A 12,445-nucleotide genomic window follows, 5' to 3' on the forward strand; every position below is an offset into this window, starting at 1 on the left:
ACAATTAATTATCATTGCTATAAAAATTTGTCTCTTTCAGAATTACAACAAGACCCTGAAAGCTCACTGATTACACAGAAAGACCTGCGTAGGAATCTTTCCGTTAGCAGGAAAACACGAAACAAAAGACTCTTCCTTCAGCCTCTTTGTGGGATATTCTGGGAGAGGGAACAGTCAAGTAGCGGCAGCCACCACAGCTCGAGAGTCTCTGAGAGCCATTTGAAAAGCTAAGTGAGTGATCGATGACAGAAGTCAATTATCACCTTGCGGATCTGTCAGAGGCCGCTGTGCAGGGGGAGCGTCGCGCACACCACCCACCTCTGACTCTACCCATCAACGAGAGCGGCCAGACAGGAGGAAAACCCTGGACACGGACTACATGGCAGGCAGCCATTACCTCCACATGCTCTTAGAGTGGTAAAAAAAAAAAAAGGAAAAATAAAACACCCCACTCGTGTTTATCCCCGTGTCTGCAGGGTAATTCAGAACCAGGCAGCGTAAATATGCATCCTTACAATTCTTTGTGACATTAACTAGAAAGAAAGCAGAGTTTCATTTGGCAAACAATTACTTTTCTTTGCGTGTTCAGTGCAGCTTGCGGCGGTAAGCCGAGGCTTCAGCGATGGCTACACTCTGTTATGTAAGAGGGCGGATTTCTCTTTGCTCTAATGGGCTGAGGAGATTCGCCTTAACCAAGAGGCTTTGCCGCTCAGCCCTCCTCCAAAAATAAAAAATAAAAAATAAAAAAATAAACCTGTGCTGAGGGAACGGAACTAATGTGACATGGATCTGTGAGCCGACAAACGGGCTCGCAAACCTGGAGAAGCTGCAGCGCGTTTTGCGACATGAATTTATGCATCAGTGTCTTTTAGGTCCGATTGATCTGCACACGTCTGCTGAGAATCGACTTTGTGACGAGGGCTTTTAATTTTACCTTTGGCAAACTTTTACAATAGATAGATATTCAGCATTCTTAAATTGTGCACTTCTTTTTTCCTAAGAATAATAAATTAGAATAAATATTAAATTAAATGTTTGACTGATTTGAAAAAAAGAATATCAAACCCGACCCATTTACAATCAGTTTGTTTGTTTGTTGGTGTATATATGTGTCCTACATGGTTGTGCATTGATAGGGACAACATCCACTGTGAGGCAAATTAACAGCATTGGTTAAAACATCACAAACTTTCCTCTGAGCATGAAAATCTTCTTGAACTAACCACACCATCTTGCTCTTGAGAAGACGTTTCTCAGGTAGGTCTAGACATGGGTCTTGATCTCACACATATCACAAGTTCTCTATGTTTGCGCATGCACACCGACGGGGTCCGCCAACTCACCGTTGACCTCCTGAGCTCCAGCATCTGTGAAAAGCATGCTCATCACCTCCTCGAAGTTGCAGCCGGGCTCGGTGACGTGGCTGTCCTGGCCCACGTGGTGCAGCATCCTCTTGAGGACGTCGTCCAGGGAGGCGGCTGTCTCGTCCAACAGGATGCTGGCCCTCGCCAGGAACCCGTCCAGGTCCCGGTGCGCCCGCACCTCCTCCTCGAAGTTCATCAGCTTCACATACTGCGAAAACAAATTCTTTTAGAAGTCTGAAAGTGGTTTTTAAATGAGATTCCTCTGCCTATCGGGAACTGGAACACAAAGTTAGACCCGAGAGAGAATGCTAGTTACATTCTGGTTGTTTGATTGGATCTGTGAAGGAAGTTTGTGTCTGTAGAAGGTTTTTCTTCACTAGAAATTGTATTTACATGGCCTCAATGTCTGTGATATTGCATTTGGGAAATCAACACTTTTATAAATCCTAATTTTGACGTTTTAAGCTAAATTTATTCTTCTGGCATAGGTACATCAGATCTGTAGTCTGTAGGCTGACGTGCACCTGTCCAGAAACTGTGACTGGTCTAAAATGCATTTCCTCATCTACGTCTCTGACTGGTTTCTTCTGCCTCATTCACCATCTACTCAGATCTCTTCTCTTTTTCCTGAATTGCAATGTTTTTGGTAAAAGTAACTTCTCTTCAGCATTTATCAGTATCAGACGCCCAGTTAAGGAAACTCCAAGTAGTACATTAGCCCAGCAATTGCAGATTAATGTTGACGCACCGGCGCCAGTAAAATGCAGTGCAGGCCACTGGTCTCTGCCAGGTCACAAATTTTGGCTGATGTCAAACCACTTGACGTTTCAAAGGGGAGAAAAAGCGCCCTGCCAGTTTTTCCCTCCGCATCACCCCCTCTGAGCCAAAGAGCTTTTCAAATATCAGAGCTGCGAGCACATTCTCCTCCCCTCAGAAGTTTATCCACATTGTACCAGTGGCGTCTGACAATCACCTAAAGACAGATGAATGGACAGAGAGGAGAACACAGCTCGATTAAGAGCCCAGACACCCACCGGCCCTCGGCTTCATTGATCGCGCGATTGACAGAAATCCTCAAGATGAATGGATTTCCTGCTGTTCTCTTTTAAAAAATAAAACAAGCAGAAGGTCCTGAGTCTTTGGAGTTATTTCTGTAAAGCGCTCTCTCTAAATCTAAATTTGATTTTGTTTTGTTCGTGCAAACCCGTAGGGGATTGGGTCTGGGTGTCTAGTGAACCTCAGATCAACTTATTAAAATGTTGAGAATGGACTAAACCCATGTGGCATTGCCTAAAATGTATTTCTAGACTGGTCATATTGGGCAAAGTGATTGGTACAGTAGTCCACATGTTGAGGATGCAGCATTGTTTGAAGAGCAGCAGCACCGGTAGCGTGCACACAGCCACGTCCAACATAAATCTATTTATTGATCGCTGCAAATAAGCAGATCCAGAAACAACGTTCCTGGCGGGGAATTTTTGGACGCAACCATGTGAAATTGATAGAAAAACAGAAGGAGAGAGCAAACAAACAGAACTGCGATACAGAACGGGGAGATTAGTGAGAAGAAGCAGGCAAGCTGTTGGCAGGAACGAGGCACAACAAACCGAAGCGTCCGACAGGCTCGTACCCGGGAACGTTTGACAGCTTTGGTCACCGGTTTAAACTAATCACCCCTCGGAGCTGCTTTAAACTCCTTAAGGTGGAGGAGAGGTCGTTTATCTACAGCGTAAGAGGTTGGCTTGTTGCACAACTGTTAGATCACCCCTCATTTTAAAACATGTGTCTGCAAAATGCTTCAAAGCTTCTGGTTGTGTTTTTGCTTCCACTGGGAGAATTTAAAATACAGCCCTGGACTGTGGGAGCGGGTCCTTCAACTATACCGACGATAAGCAGCTATATCCATCCTCCATAAGACAGCTATTGGTGCAGATAATCAGGGAGAAGCAGTGCAACTTATCAACTTATCCTGGACTTTCAAATCCCACCCAGTTTTAAAATCAGCTTGCAAAGTACGCTAAAGGAGAAACTCGTCATCTCTAATCTCAAACCTGCACGCACTACAAGATTTGAAGAGAATAGTGCAGCACGGGCTAGAGGATGTTATTCAGATCATCCCGCCAGATCAGGGAGCATTGAATGCACCACCCCATGTACACGGGACAGAGACGGTGGTGCAACAACTGGCTGCAAATCTACAGATCCACACCTACAGCTGAATATACAAGAACTGAAGATCTGTCTTCAGTCGAATGCTAGCTAGCATTAGCCTATTGAGGACTTCCATGTTTGTCAGCTGCTTTGCGTCCCTGTAATCTCGCTTCTTTCATCCTCATCCAGACTTTAAATCCTAAATGACCAGGCAGAGTCAGCGAGACTACCAGGTAGTCAGAGCCAAACGTCTGAAGGGTGAATGTGGGGATAAATCAGCACATGAATCCTGTAGTCTAAGAGTTGCATACGTTGTTGAGTTTAAAGTTTTTTAATCTGTTTTGAATTTTGATTCATGCGCCATCACGAAAACACATCTTTTATTATCTAAGGAAGTAGGTTTGGGTAGATTTGTCCCTGTCTCATTGTTTAAAACACCCTGTAGAATAATTAAAAATGGCTATTGTGGTCTCCGGGTCAGGACTAAGACTTGTGCAGCAGCTTGGACTTTTTCACCACTGACATCAATCAATTTAATTAACAGCGTTCCTCATGGCACTTACTATCTATGTATTTTCGTTTAAGCTGGGTTTGTTTCGGGACACAAACCCGCACACACCGGTCTCAACCAGGCCCCAGGAACGAAGACGTCTGGCTCTGGCGCAGAGTGCTCATTCATAAACAAAGTCAATTAAGATGCCGAGAGGATGACGGCAGCGAATACAACGGACGGTAAACACGTAGGACCTCGGGCTAGCCATCAAATCTACAGGATCATCAAACAGGCAATACCATCACAGATGTTCTATTTAGAGCCACGACGCCGGCGAGCCACTCTTAACGTCCTAAAATACTCAAAGTGCGTCAGCCAGCAACGGTAATGGCTGCTTTGTGACTTCTCATCCATATCATCGTGACTCACGTTTTTTATTTTTTAAGTAATGGGACTTATTAAGCCTTGATGATGTGCTTTAGCCCACCGTAATGTGTTCACATGAGGCAGCTGTTGTACAGGTGTCACTTGCTAAAACATTCTTGCAGCAAATCCTGCATGTGGTTTTGTTACGCAGCGGCCTTTTAACATCTTCTTCTCTACTTTAGGAAACACTACAAGCCATAATGATTCTGATCAATACAGAGGCTGCTTTTGGACACTGGTGGAGCACTTTCCCTCTTTTAGTGAGTATGAATTATGTCCAAATGGAGTCGTTGCCAAACTTTTAATCAAAGTGTCGCTCTCATAATTAAAATATTAGGTGCTTTGCAGTTTTCCATCTTTTTTTTTTTACCATCTGTTCCACCAAGGTTTAGATGTGTAATTAAATTTTGCTGACCTGTAGCGATAAACGTCAGCAAAAAAACACTTTTATTATTATTTAATCCAAAAATAATAGTGTATTTAAACCGTGAATGTTTGTGCTTACCCTTCGTGATGTGTTCAGTAACACACAGCCAGAGTCGTCGGCGTCTGGGGAAAAACAAGACGAACAGTTAGACACTGAGAGTTTGCCATGACAAGTCTGGACTTTATGCTCTGTAATACGTGCTTTCAACAACAACAAAAAAGAACAGAATGAAGCCAATTTAATATCTGAGGACATGTTTGAAGGGCAACATGTCGTACAAAAGCATTGGTTAAAGCATTCTGAATCTATTAAAATAAAAAACAAATATACACTGCCTGGACAAAAAAAAAGTCTCCACCTGGATTTATAGGTAGGTACGAGCCTCCTATTGGATAATAACTGCATGGGTGATTATCTTTCAACTGGCAACGAGTTACTTAACCCCAACTGATGCAATGTGTAGCTTCTCATTTCTTAAACAACCATGTCTAAAGACACATCCTGTGGTCGTGGAAAAGATGTTTGTCTGTTTGAGAAGGATCAAATCATTGGCATGCATCAAGCAGAGAAAACATCTAAGGAGACTGTAGAAACTACTAAAACTGGGTTAAGAACTGTCCAACGCATTATTAAAAACTGGAGTAGCCTTAAGAAAACCACTAATCAGTGAGGCTAACTGGAAAAAAAAGGCTTCAGTTTGCTAGGGAGCATAAAGATTGGACTCTGGAGTAATGGAAGAAGGTCATGTGGTCTGATGAGTCCAGATTTACCCTGTTCCAGAGTGATGGGGGCATCAAGGTAAGAAGAGAGGCAGATGAAGTGATGCACCCATCATGCCTAGTGTCTACTGTACAAGCCTGTGGGGGCAGTGCTATGATCTGGGGTTGCTGCAGTTGCTCAGGTCTAGGTTCAGCAACATTATGTGTCCAAAGAATGAGGTCAGTTGACTACCTGAATATACTGAATGACCAGGTTATTCCATCAATGGATCATATTCCAAGATGACAATGTCAGGATTCATGGGGCTCAGATTGTGAAAGAGTGGTTCAGGGAGCATGAGACATCATGTTGGGATGTGCTGGAGAAGGCTTTGTGCAGTGGTCAGACTCTCCCATCATCATGAATGAATGGATGGAAATAGTGGTGAGAATGGTGGCGACTTTTTTCTTTGGACAGGCAGTGTAGACACTTCCTCAGATGGCATCTTGAGTCTGGTCCTGGAAGTGTGCACTTTGCACCCAGAGCCTGGATAGCTCAGTCGGTAGAGCATCAGACTTTTAATCTGAGGGTCCAGGGTTCAAGTCCCTGTCCAGGTGTTCATGTTTCTTTAGGGTACTGTTTAGAGAAGCTGCTGTAAGGCTACAGGTTCTACATCTGTGACTGAACTTCTTTGAACAAGCTCTAAAGTAGAGTTGAAATTATGAATAATTAAAGGTGTAGAAGCTTTGACGGAAAGGTGGCTTTCACACCAGCAACCAGGCTTCGTTTGTCTCGTCTTAGCTTTACTCAAACTCCACGTCTTTGCAGAGCTTTTGGATTAGCTTCAAGTTGAACAGAGTTGGATGGCGGCCAGGAAACCAATGGTTCAACAATGAAGCCAATTTGCTATCTGAGCACATTTCTGGAGAGACATAAGAAAAAAATCAAATATATTTATCTATTGAAAAAAAAAAGGCTTGAGTCTGGTTCAGAAAGCGTGGCCTTTACACCAAGAGCCTGGATAGCTCAGTCGGTAGAGCATCAGACTTTTAATCTGAGGGTCCAGGGTTCAAGTCCCTGTTCAGGTGTCAGTGTTTCTTTAGAGTGCTTTTTACTGAAACACTGGGAGGTTTCAGGTTCTGTGTCAGTGAGTGAGGTGCCTTGACCAAGCTCCTAACCTCCAGCTCTAAAGCTATGAAGCTTTGACAGAAAGGTGGCTTTCACAAGTTCCGCAACGAGGCTTGGTTTGGGTCATCTTAGCTTCACCTAACCTCCACCTCTTTGCACAGTTTTTTGATTAGCTTCAAGTTGAACAGAGTCACTGGCAGGATGGCGAGCAGAAAAGCTATGGCTGACGTCAAGGAGGGTATGTCCATCTTCATCTACAGTCTCTAACCAGTATCTTTATCTTCAGGCTAAGATGACGGTACATGTGTACGTTTTCTGCATCTTCATCTTTATAAAAATAACCAATCCAGAGTTTAAAAGGAAGAACATGGGTGGTATTTTATTTATTTATTATTTTTACAGGGTGCACCGGAAGAAGAATGAATAAAAAAATAACCAGAATTGTGAAAGCTATGAACCAGTTCACCATCTTCACTTCTTCGCTGCACATTTTGCAGACCAGGGACCACTGAATGCACCGTCCAAGCAACAACTGGCTGCAAATCTACAGATCCACACCTACAACTACGTGATTCAAGGTCACTGCCTTGGACCCCCGAGCCAACGAACATTTTCCCTTGCTAAGAAAGAACATTAAAGTTGCAAGTTAATGCAAATCTGGTCATTATAACGTCCCGTATTTGCATTTAAAAGGCATTTCATCGCAAAACATAACGTTCATTAGCGAATTCACCGAAAATCACAAGCAACAACCACTCAGCCCGTAGAGGAAAGTAGCCCGAGACTGTTGCTCGATGAAAATGTCAAGAGGCGCGTCTCTAAATGCTCTCATTGAACGGGGATTGGAAATTCTCTGGTGGTAAGGCTTTAATGCACACGTCTGTGGAGGCGAGGCGAGCGCCCAGATAAAGTACAAAGGTTTGGATTTGTTAAAAAAAAAAAAGGGGGGGGGGAGAGGAGGGGAAACCTTTTATGTTAGAAAACAATCCAGGGACAAACGGAGGGAATGAGGTTTTCAGTTCCCTTCCACCAGCAGATTGTGAGTAGCCTGCTGACTCTCATAAAACCGTCCGCCACCACCGTTACATAACACGGTTACGGCCGTTTACTGTGGGGAGGACGTTATTAGGTTACCATGGGCTTTCCTCCTCTGCTCCGCGTGATGCACTGTGTCGGCTCTGTCTGGAAATCAATCAGAGCTTAACTCCCCACCCCTCCAGCAATGAAAAGCAACCACCACCACCACCACCTTTAACAAGCCAATAAACCTTGGGAAAGCACCAGGATATCATAATATCAATAATCCAGCCACAAGTGAACGTGTTTAAGTGTGAGTCTGCAGAAAAAAAGGGGGTGGACGGCTTTGATCGCCACACCAAACACCTTATGATGCACTCATAAAAAAAAAAAATAAGAGGAACCTGCAGGCAGGGGAGGAAGAAAAGAGCCTCAAACCTTGCCTCGCTACGATGACACAGTGGCAAGGGGTGGCGGAGGTGGGGGGGCGGAGGTGCACGTGTCGTGTGCAGTGGATTTGGTTCATCAAAGCCTCACAATCAAAAAGCACACGGCTGGGCTGATCCCTTCCCAGAGGGGAGACCGAGCGGCGGCTCTAATTGCTGTCAGGCTGCAGCCGTAATATTCATATAAGATTACCCCCGTCCCCCGATGATCACCTCCTCCTAATGGCCTCTGTACGTCTCAGTGCTGGGGGCTTAAAGTAATCCAGGAGAATTTCAGGGTTTGGGGATTAGCGGGAGGACGCGTTAAAACGGTTTGTTTTCCTTCTCGATTCCTTATTTGATCAATTCGGCGCTGCTAATTACATTCAAGCGTTATGTAATCTCAGAGTGGAGTATTATTTTAGTAATTAGGGGTCGCGGGGTTGGCGACGGAGGATCGCTGAGCTGCTTGTGTGTGACAGGAGACGTCTTACTAAGCGTTCTCAGGCTCAGGCCCGGGCTGCGTGGCTTGAAACAGTACATGCATTTCAAATGTTTCAAATATAATTAGTTTGAGGAGGGGAGGAGAAAAAGTTCAATTTAATTGGCGGCAGAATAGCAGAGGTTCACTGCTTTTTGCTTTTAGAATACTAAAAATACATTTCACATTCATCTCCAGCACTCTGCCTTCTCAGAGTGGATGTGCTCAGGTTGTTTCATTTGGTAAAACTCTAAACCTTGTAGGGAGGAAGGGAGGGTCGGATCAGACCAGTATCATGGCTCACACTGACCTTATGAAGTAGAGGTCATGAATCCTTTATATAAAGAGAAAATTAAACATATTTAATGCGGTAAAATCTTTATTTTCTTTATAAATGGAGATCAGCTCTTATGTATAATAAGAACTATCACATGCGTTTCTAGACAAGGTCTGAAATTTTACACCACTAGATCATGGGTGTTAAACATACGGACCGCCAGTGGGTCCAATCTGGTACACAGGGTGAAAGTGTGAAAATGACACTGGGGCGGTTGTGGATCAGTGGGTAGAGCTGGTCAGTGCACTGGTCACTGGTTGGTGAATGTGTGAGCGAAGACGTGTCACTGTGACTTTAAAGTACTTTGAGTACCAATAGGTAGAGAGGCAACCATTGAGAGATCAGGCATAACATTATGACCACCTTCCTAAAATTGGGTAGGTCTCCTTTGTGGTGACCTTGTGGTGTGGGGGGGGCATTTGAGGGGAGGGGCCTCTGTGGATCATCCCACAGATACTTGATCAGTTTGGGATCTAGTGAATTTGGAGGCCAGGTCAACACCTTGTGCTGTTCTTCATGTTTTTTTTGTTTTTTTTAGTTGTTCCTAAAGTGTTTTTGTGGCTGCATCCTGCTGAGGATGGCTGCTGCCATCAAGGAGTGTCATTGCTATGGACAGGCACCCCCACCCAGCAATGGCAGGAGGGGGTGCATGTCCTGGTCTGGTCTAGGTGGGTGCTACATGTCTAAGTAACATCCACACCAATGAATGCCAGGTCCAGAAGTTTCCCAGCAGAACATTGAATTGTCACAAGATAGTTCAATATTACTCACTTCTCCTCTCAGTGGTCATAATGTTGTGGCTGATTGCTGTAAAGTGCATCTGCTAACTAACTGCTATTCCTAATTTCTTCTCTAGGGTTCACACTTCTCTAGGGTTACACAACACGACACTGAGACCCAGAACTAAACAGCAGATGACAGCAATGCACCAAAATTGCAAATTTTGTAAAAGGACAGTTGATTAAACATATTTATAATGTACGTGGTTATGTTGTTATTTAAAGGTTATTATTCTATTATGTTTCTGGTTCAGGCCCCTTGAGATCAAATTGTGCCGTACGTGTCTCCCTGAACTAAAAGGCTCCAGATGAACATTGGTCGTGGTTCTGTGCTGACAGGAGTAAGACGTCCTGCAGTTTTGGATGAAGTCTGTTTTAGTGAAGCAGCTCACGCCATCAGTCTCACTCCTTGGACTCCACTTCCACTCACACCTCTGCACAGAAGTAGCAGCAACTGCAGCACTAAAAAAGTTAGAACTTAAGAGTTTGTTCTCCTTCTCCTCACCCTGACTGCCACTGCTCATCAACTAGACCACAGTTGGAGAGAGACACCAGGGATAAGATGCAGCAAACTTCAGCTTTACATCATGTCAGCATGCTAAGTGTGACATCTAGTTCTTCAGGTTTAAAACCATGACGCTGGAATCTGATTCCTGCAGCACTAAACGATAAAGCAAACGTCTGAGCAGTAACGCTGGTAGTCTGAACCGCCGTAAACCAACTTAGTTCTACTTGTACAAACATACATTTTATAGAGAGAAATGTTCGCCACTTATTTTATTTGATTTAGTGCAAAACTAATGCATTATCTGCAGCTCCGGGCGTCAAACAGTCCCCAGTGAAAACAGAATCCAGGCAAATTTGACCGAAGCCTGTAGAAGAGTTCTCTATTTTCCAGTTTTATTCATTCCCTGAGATATTTCTGCACGAGTGAAATACTTGCATATTTTACCAAACAGAAAATAGTTCACTTCACCGACAATATTACCATGCCTGGTGTAAAAGAAATAATAATAATAATAATATGAGAAAAAAAACTCAACCCATAACCTCAGCAAACAAATATCCTTGCAAATATAGTGTGTAGCATAAAGTATTATGAGTCAGCTTCTCATGCGGCTCTAGGCTCATTTTTCCTCTCTCAAAGTATTTTGTATGTAAATCAATTTGATGCCCGTTCCTGCCTTACACTCAGCAACACTATTACGTTTCTCCCTTACTGTAAATCACTCTGAGTGAGAGTATCAGTGCCACAAAAGACTGATTATCACGACTCGGTCTCAACCTGAGTTTTAGAAACGTGGAGTTCTAGCCTGGCTGCAGCAGAGAGGCGGTGGCTGATCTGTGGTAAATGACGTTAACAAGCCAGACTCAGAGTTATCAAGGTCAAGCAGCGACCTTGGTCAAAAACATGACTTATCCACATCAGCCAGACTGATTTAAGTGAGATGGAACCGAGCCCGAGCGCTGGCTGTATAATCCTGACATCAGTTCTGTTTATGAAGAGCATCTGACAGCTTTATGACAAAGTTCTCTGAAGTGGGAAGAATGGATAAGATGGCGTCGAAGCGATCAAATAACAGAAGGAGACAACAAACTAATGTGTGCATTACCCGGCAGCCAGCAGCGCGCAACTCTACTGGTTAGCGTTTCAATTTCCAAGTCTTCAACGTTCACTTGAGAAACCGCCATCAATCACTTTTGTTTTTGATCTGGGGCACTCGCGCACCGTTACCGAGCGGACCGTATTACCGGATCGCCGGCATGTGGAGTGAAAGGACTCTTTTAAAAAGTGTGTCCAGTGACACGTCGGGCAGATAATGGAAAGATGAGACGGGAATGAGAGCCTACAGTCATGGTGAGGCTGCAGCTAAAGGTCAACAATGGTTAACATGCTCACAATGACAATGCTGATGTTTAGCAGGTACGTTTACCGTGTTCGTCACTTTACGTTAGAATGGTAACGTTTGCTAATTAGCATTAAACCACAAATTATGCATGCTGTTGATTGGAGGCTCCTGGTCAGCTGGGGGAGTTTACATGTTCCCCCTGTAAATGGTGATTCTAAATTGGCAGTGGGTTGCTGCCACCCAAAATAGGAACATTTTCAACCTCTCAAATCCATTTAATAAAAAGACGGCGCAGCAAGTTTACAAGTTTAATGATGAAGCAAAATGACCTGCAGGTACTAATGCGAGAGAGGCTGCATTTTAATTAAATCCTAAAAGCGCATCTTATGGATGCAAGGTGGGCGGCACAGTGGTGTGGTGGTTAGCACTGGTGCCTCACAGCAAGAAGGTTCTGGGTTCTAATCCATGGGCTGACTGGTTCCTTTCTGTGTGGAGTTTGCATGTTCTCCCTGTGTCTGCGTGGGTTCTCTCCAGGTTCTCCAGCTTCCTCCCACCGTCCAAAGACATGCTGGTTAGGTTCATTGGTGATTCTACATTGGCCGTAGGTGTGAGTGTCTCTCTGTGTTAGATCTGTGATAGACTGGAGACCTGTCCAGGGTGGACCCCCCCTCTAGACCAATGACAGCTGGGATAGGACAAGCAGTTACAGAAAATGAACATATACTGAACAGCCCTTTATTAATAACATTCAATCAGTGCTTCATGCACAAACATAGCTACTGAGAAGTAGCCTCAAAAAGTCTCCAAAACATGAAGCTTTAGCTGAGTACCTGCTCATTGAATACATAACATGGCTGTATGTGGTCTC

At 44.1% G+C, this 12,445-nt stretch overlaps 1 protein-coding gene across 1 annotated transcript in view; it reads right to left on the reverse strand.

Annotated features, from left to right (window-relative positions):
• Window positions 1-12,445, reverse strand: part of slc4a11 (solute carrier family 4 member 11) — a 94,813-nt gene that overhangs the window by 49,247 nt on the left and 33,121 nt on the right. Inside the window, exons 4-5 of the mRNA XM_084568697.1 lie at window positions 4,940-4,983; window positions 1,344-1,572 (exon numbers count right to left, since the gene is read on the reverse strand). Of these exons, the coding sequence (XP_084424823.1) occupies window positions 1,344-1,572; window positions 4,940-4,983 (273 nt within the window). The remainder of the gene's footprint in view (window positions 1-1,343; window positions 1,573-4,939; window positions 4,984-12,445) is intronic.

Source organism: Chelon labrosus (assembly GCF_963514085.1).
Source record: "Chelon labrosus genome assembly, chromosome: 20".
Classification (NCBI taxonomy): domain Eukaryota; kingdom Metazoa; phylum Chordata; class Actinopteri; order Mugiliformes; family Mugilidae; genus Chelon; species Chelon labrosus.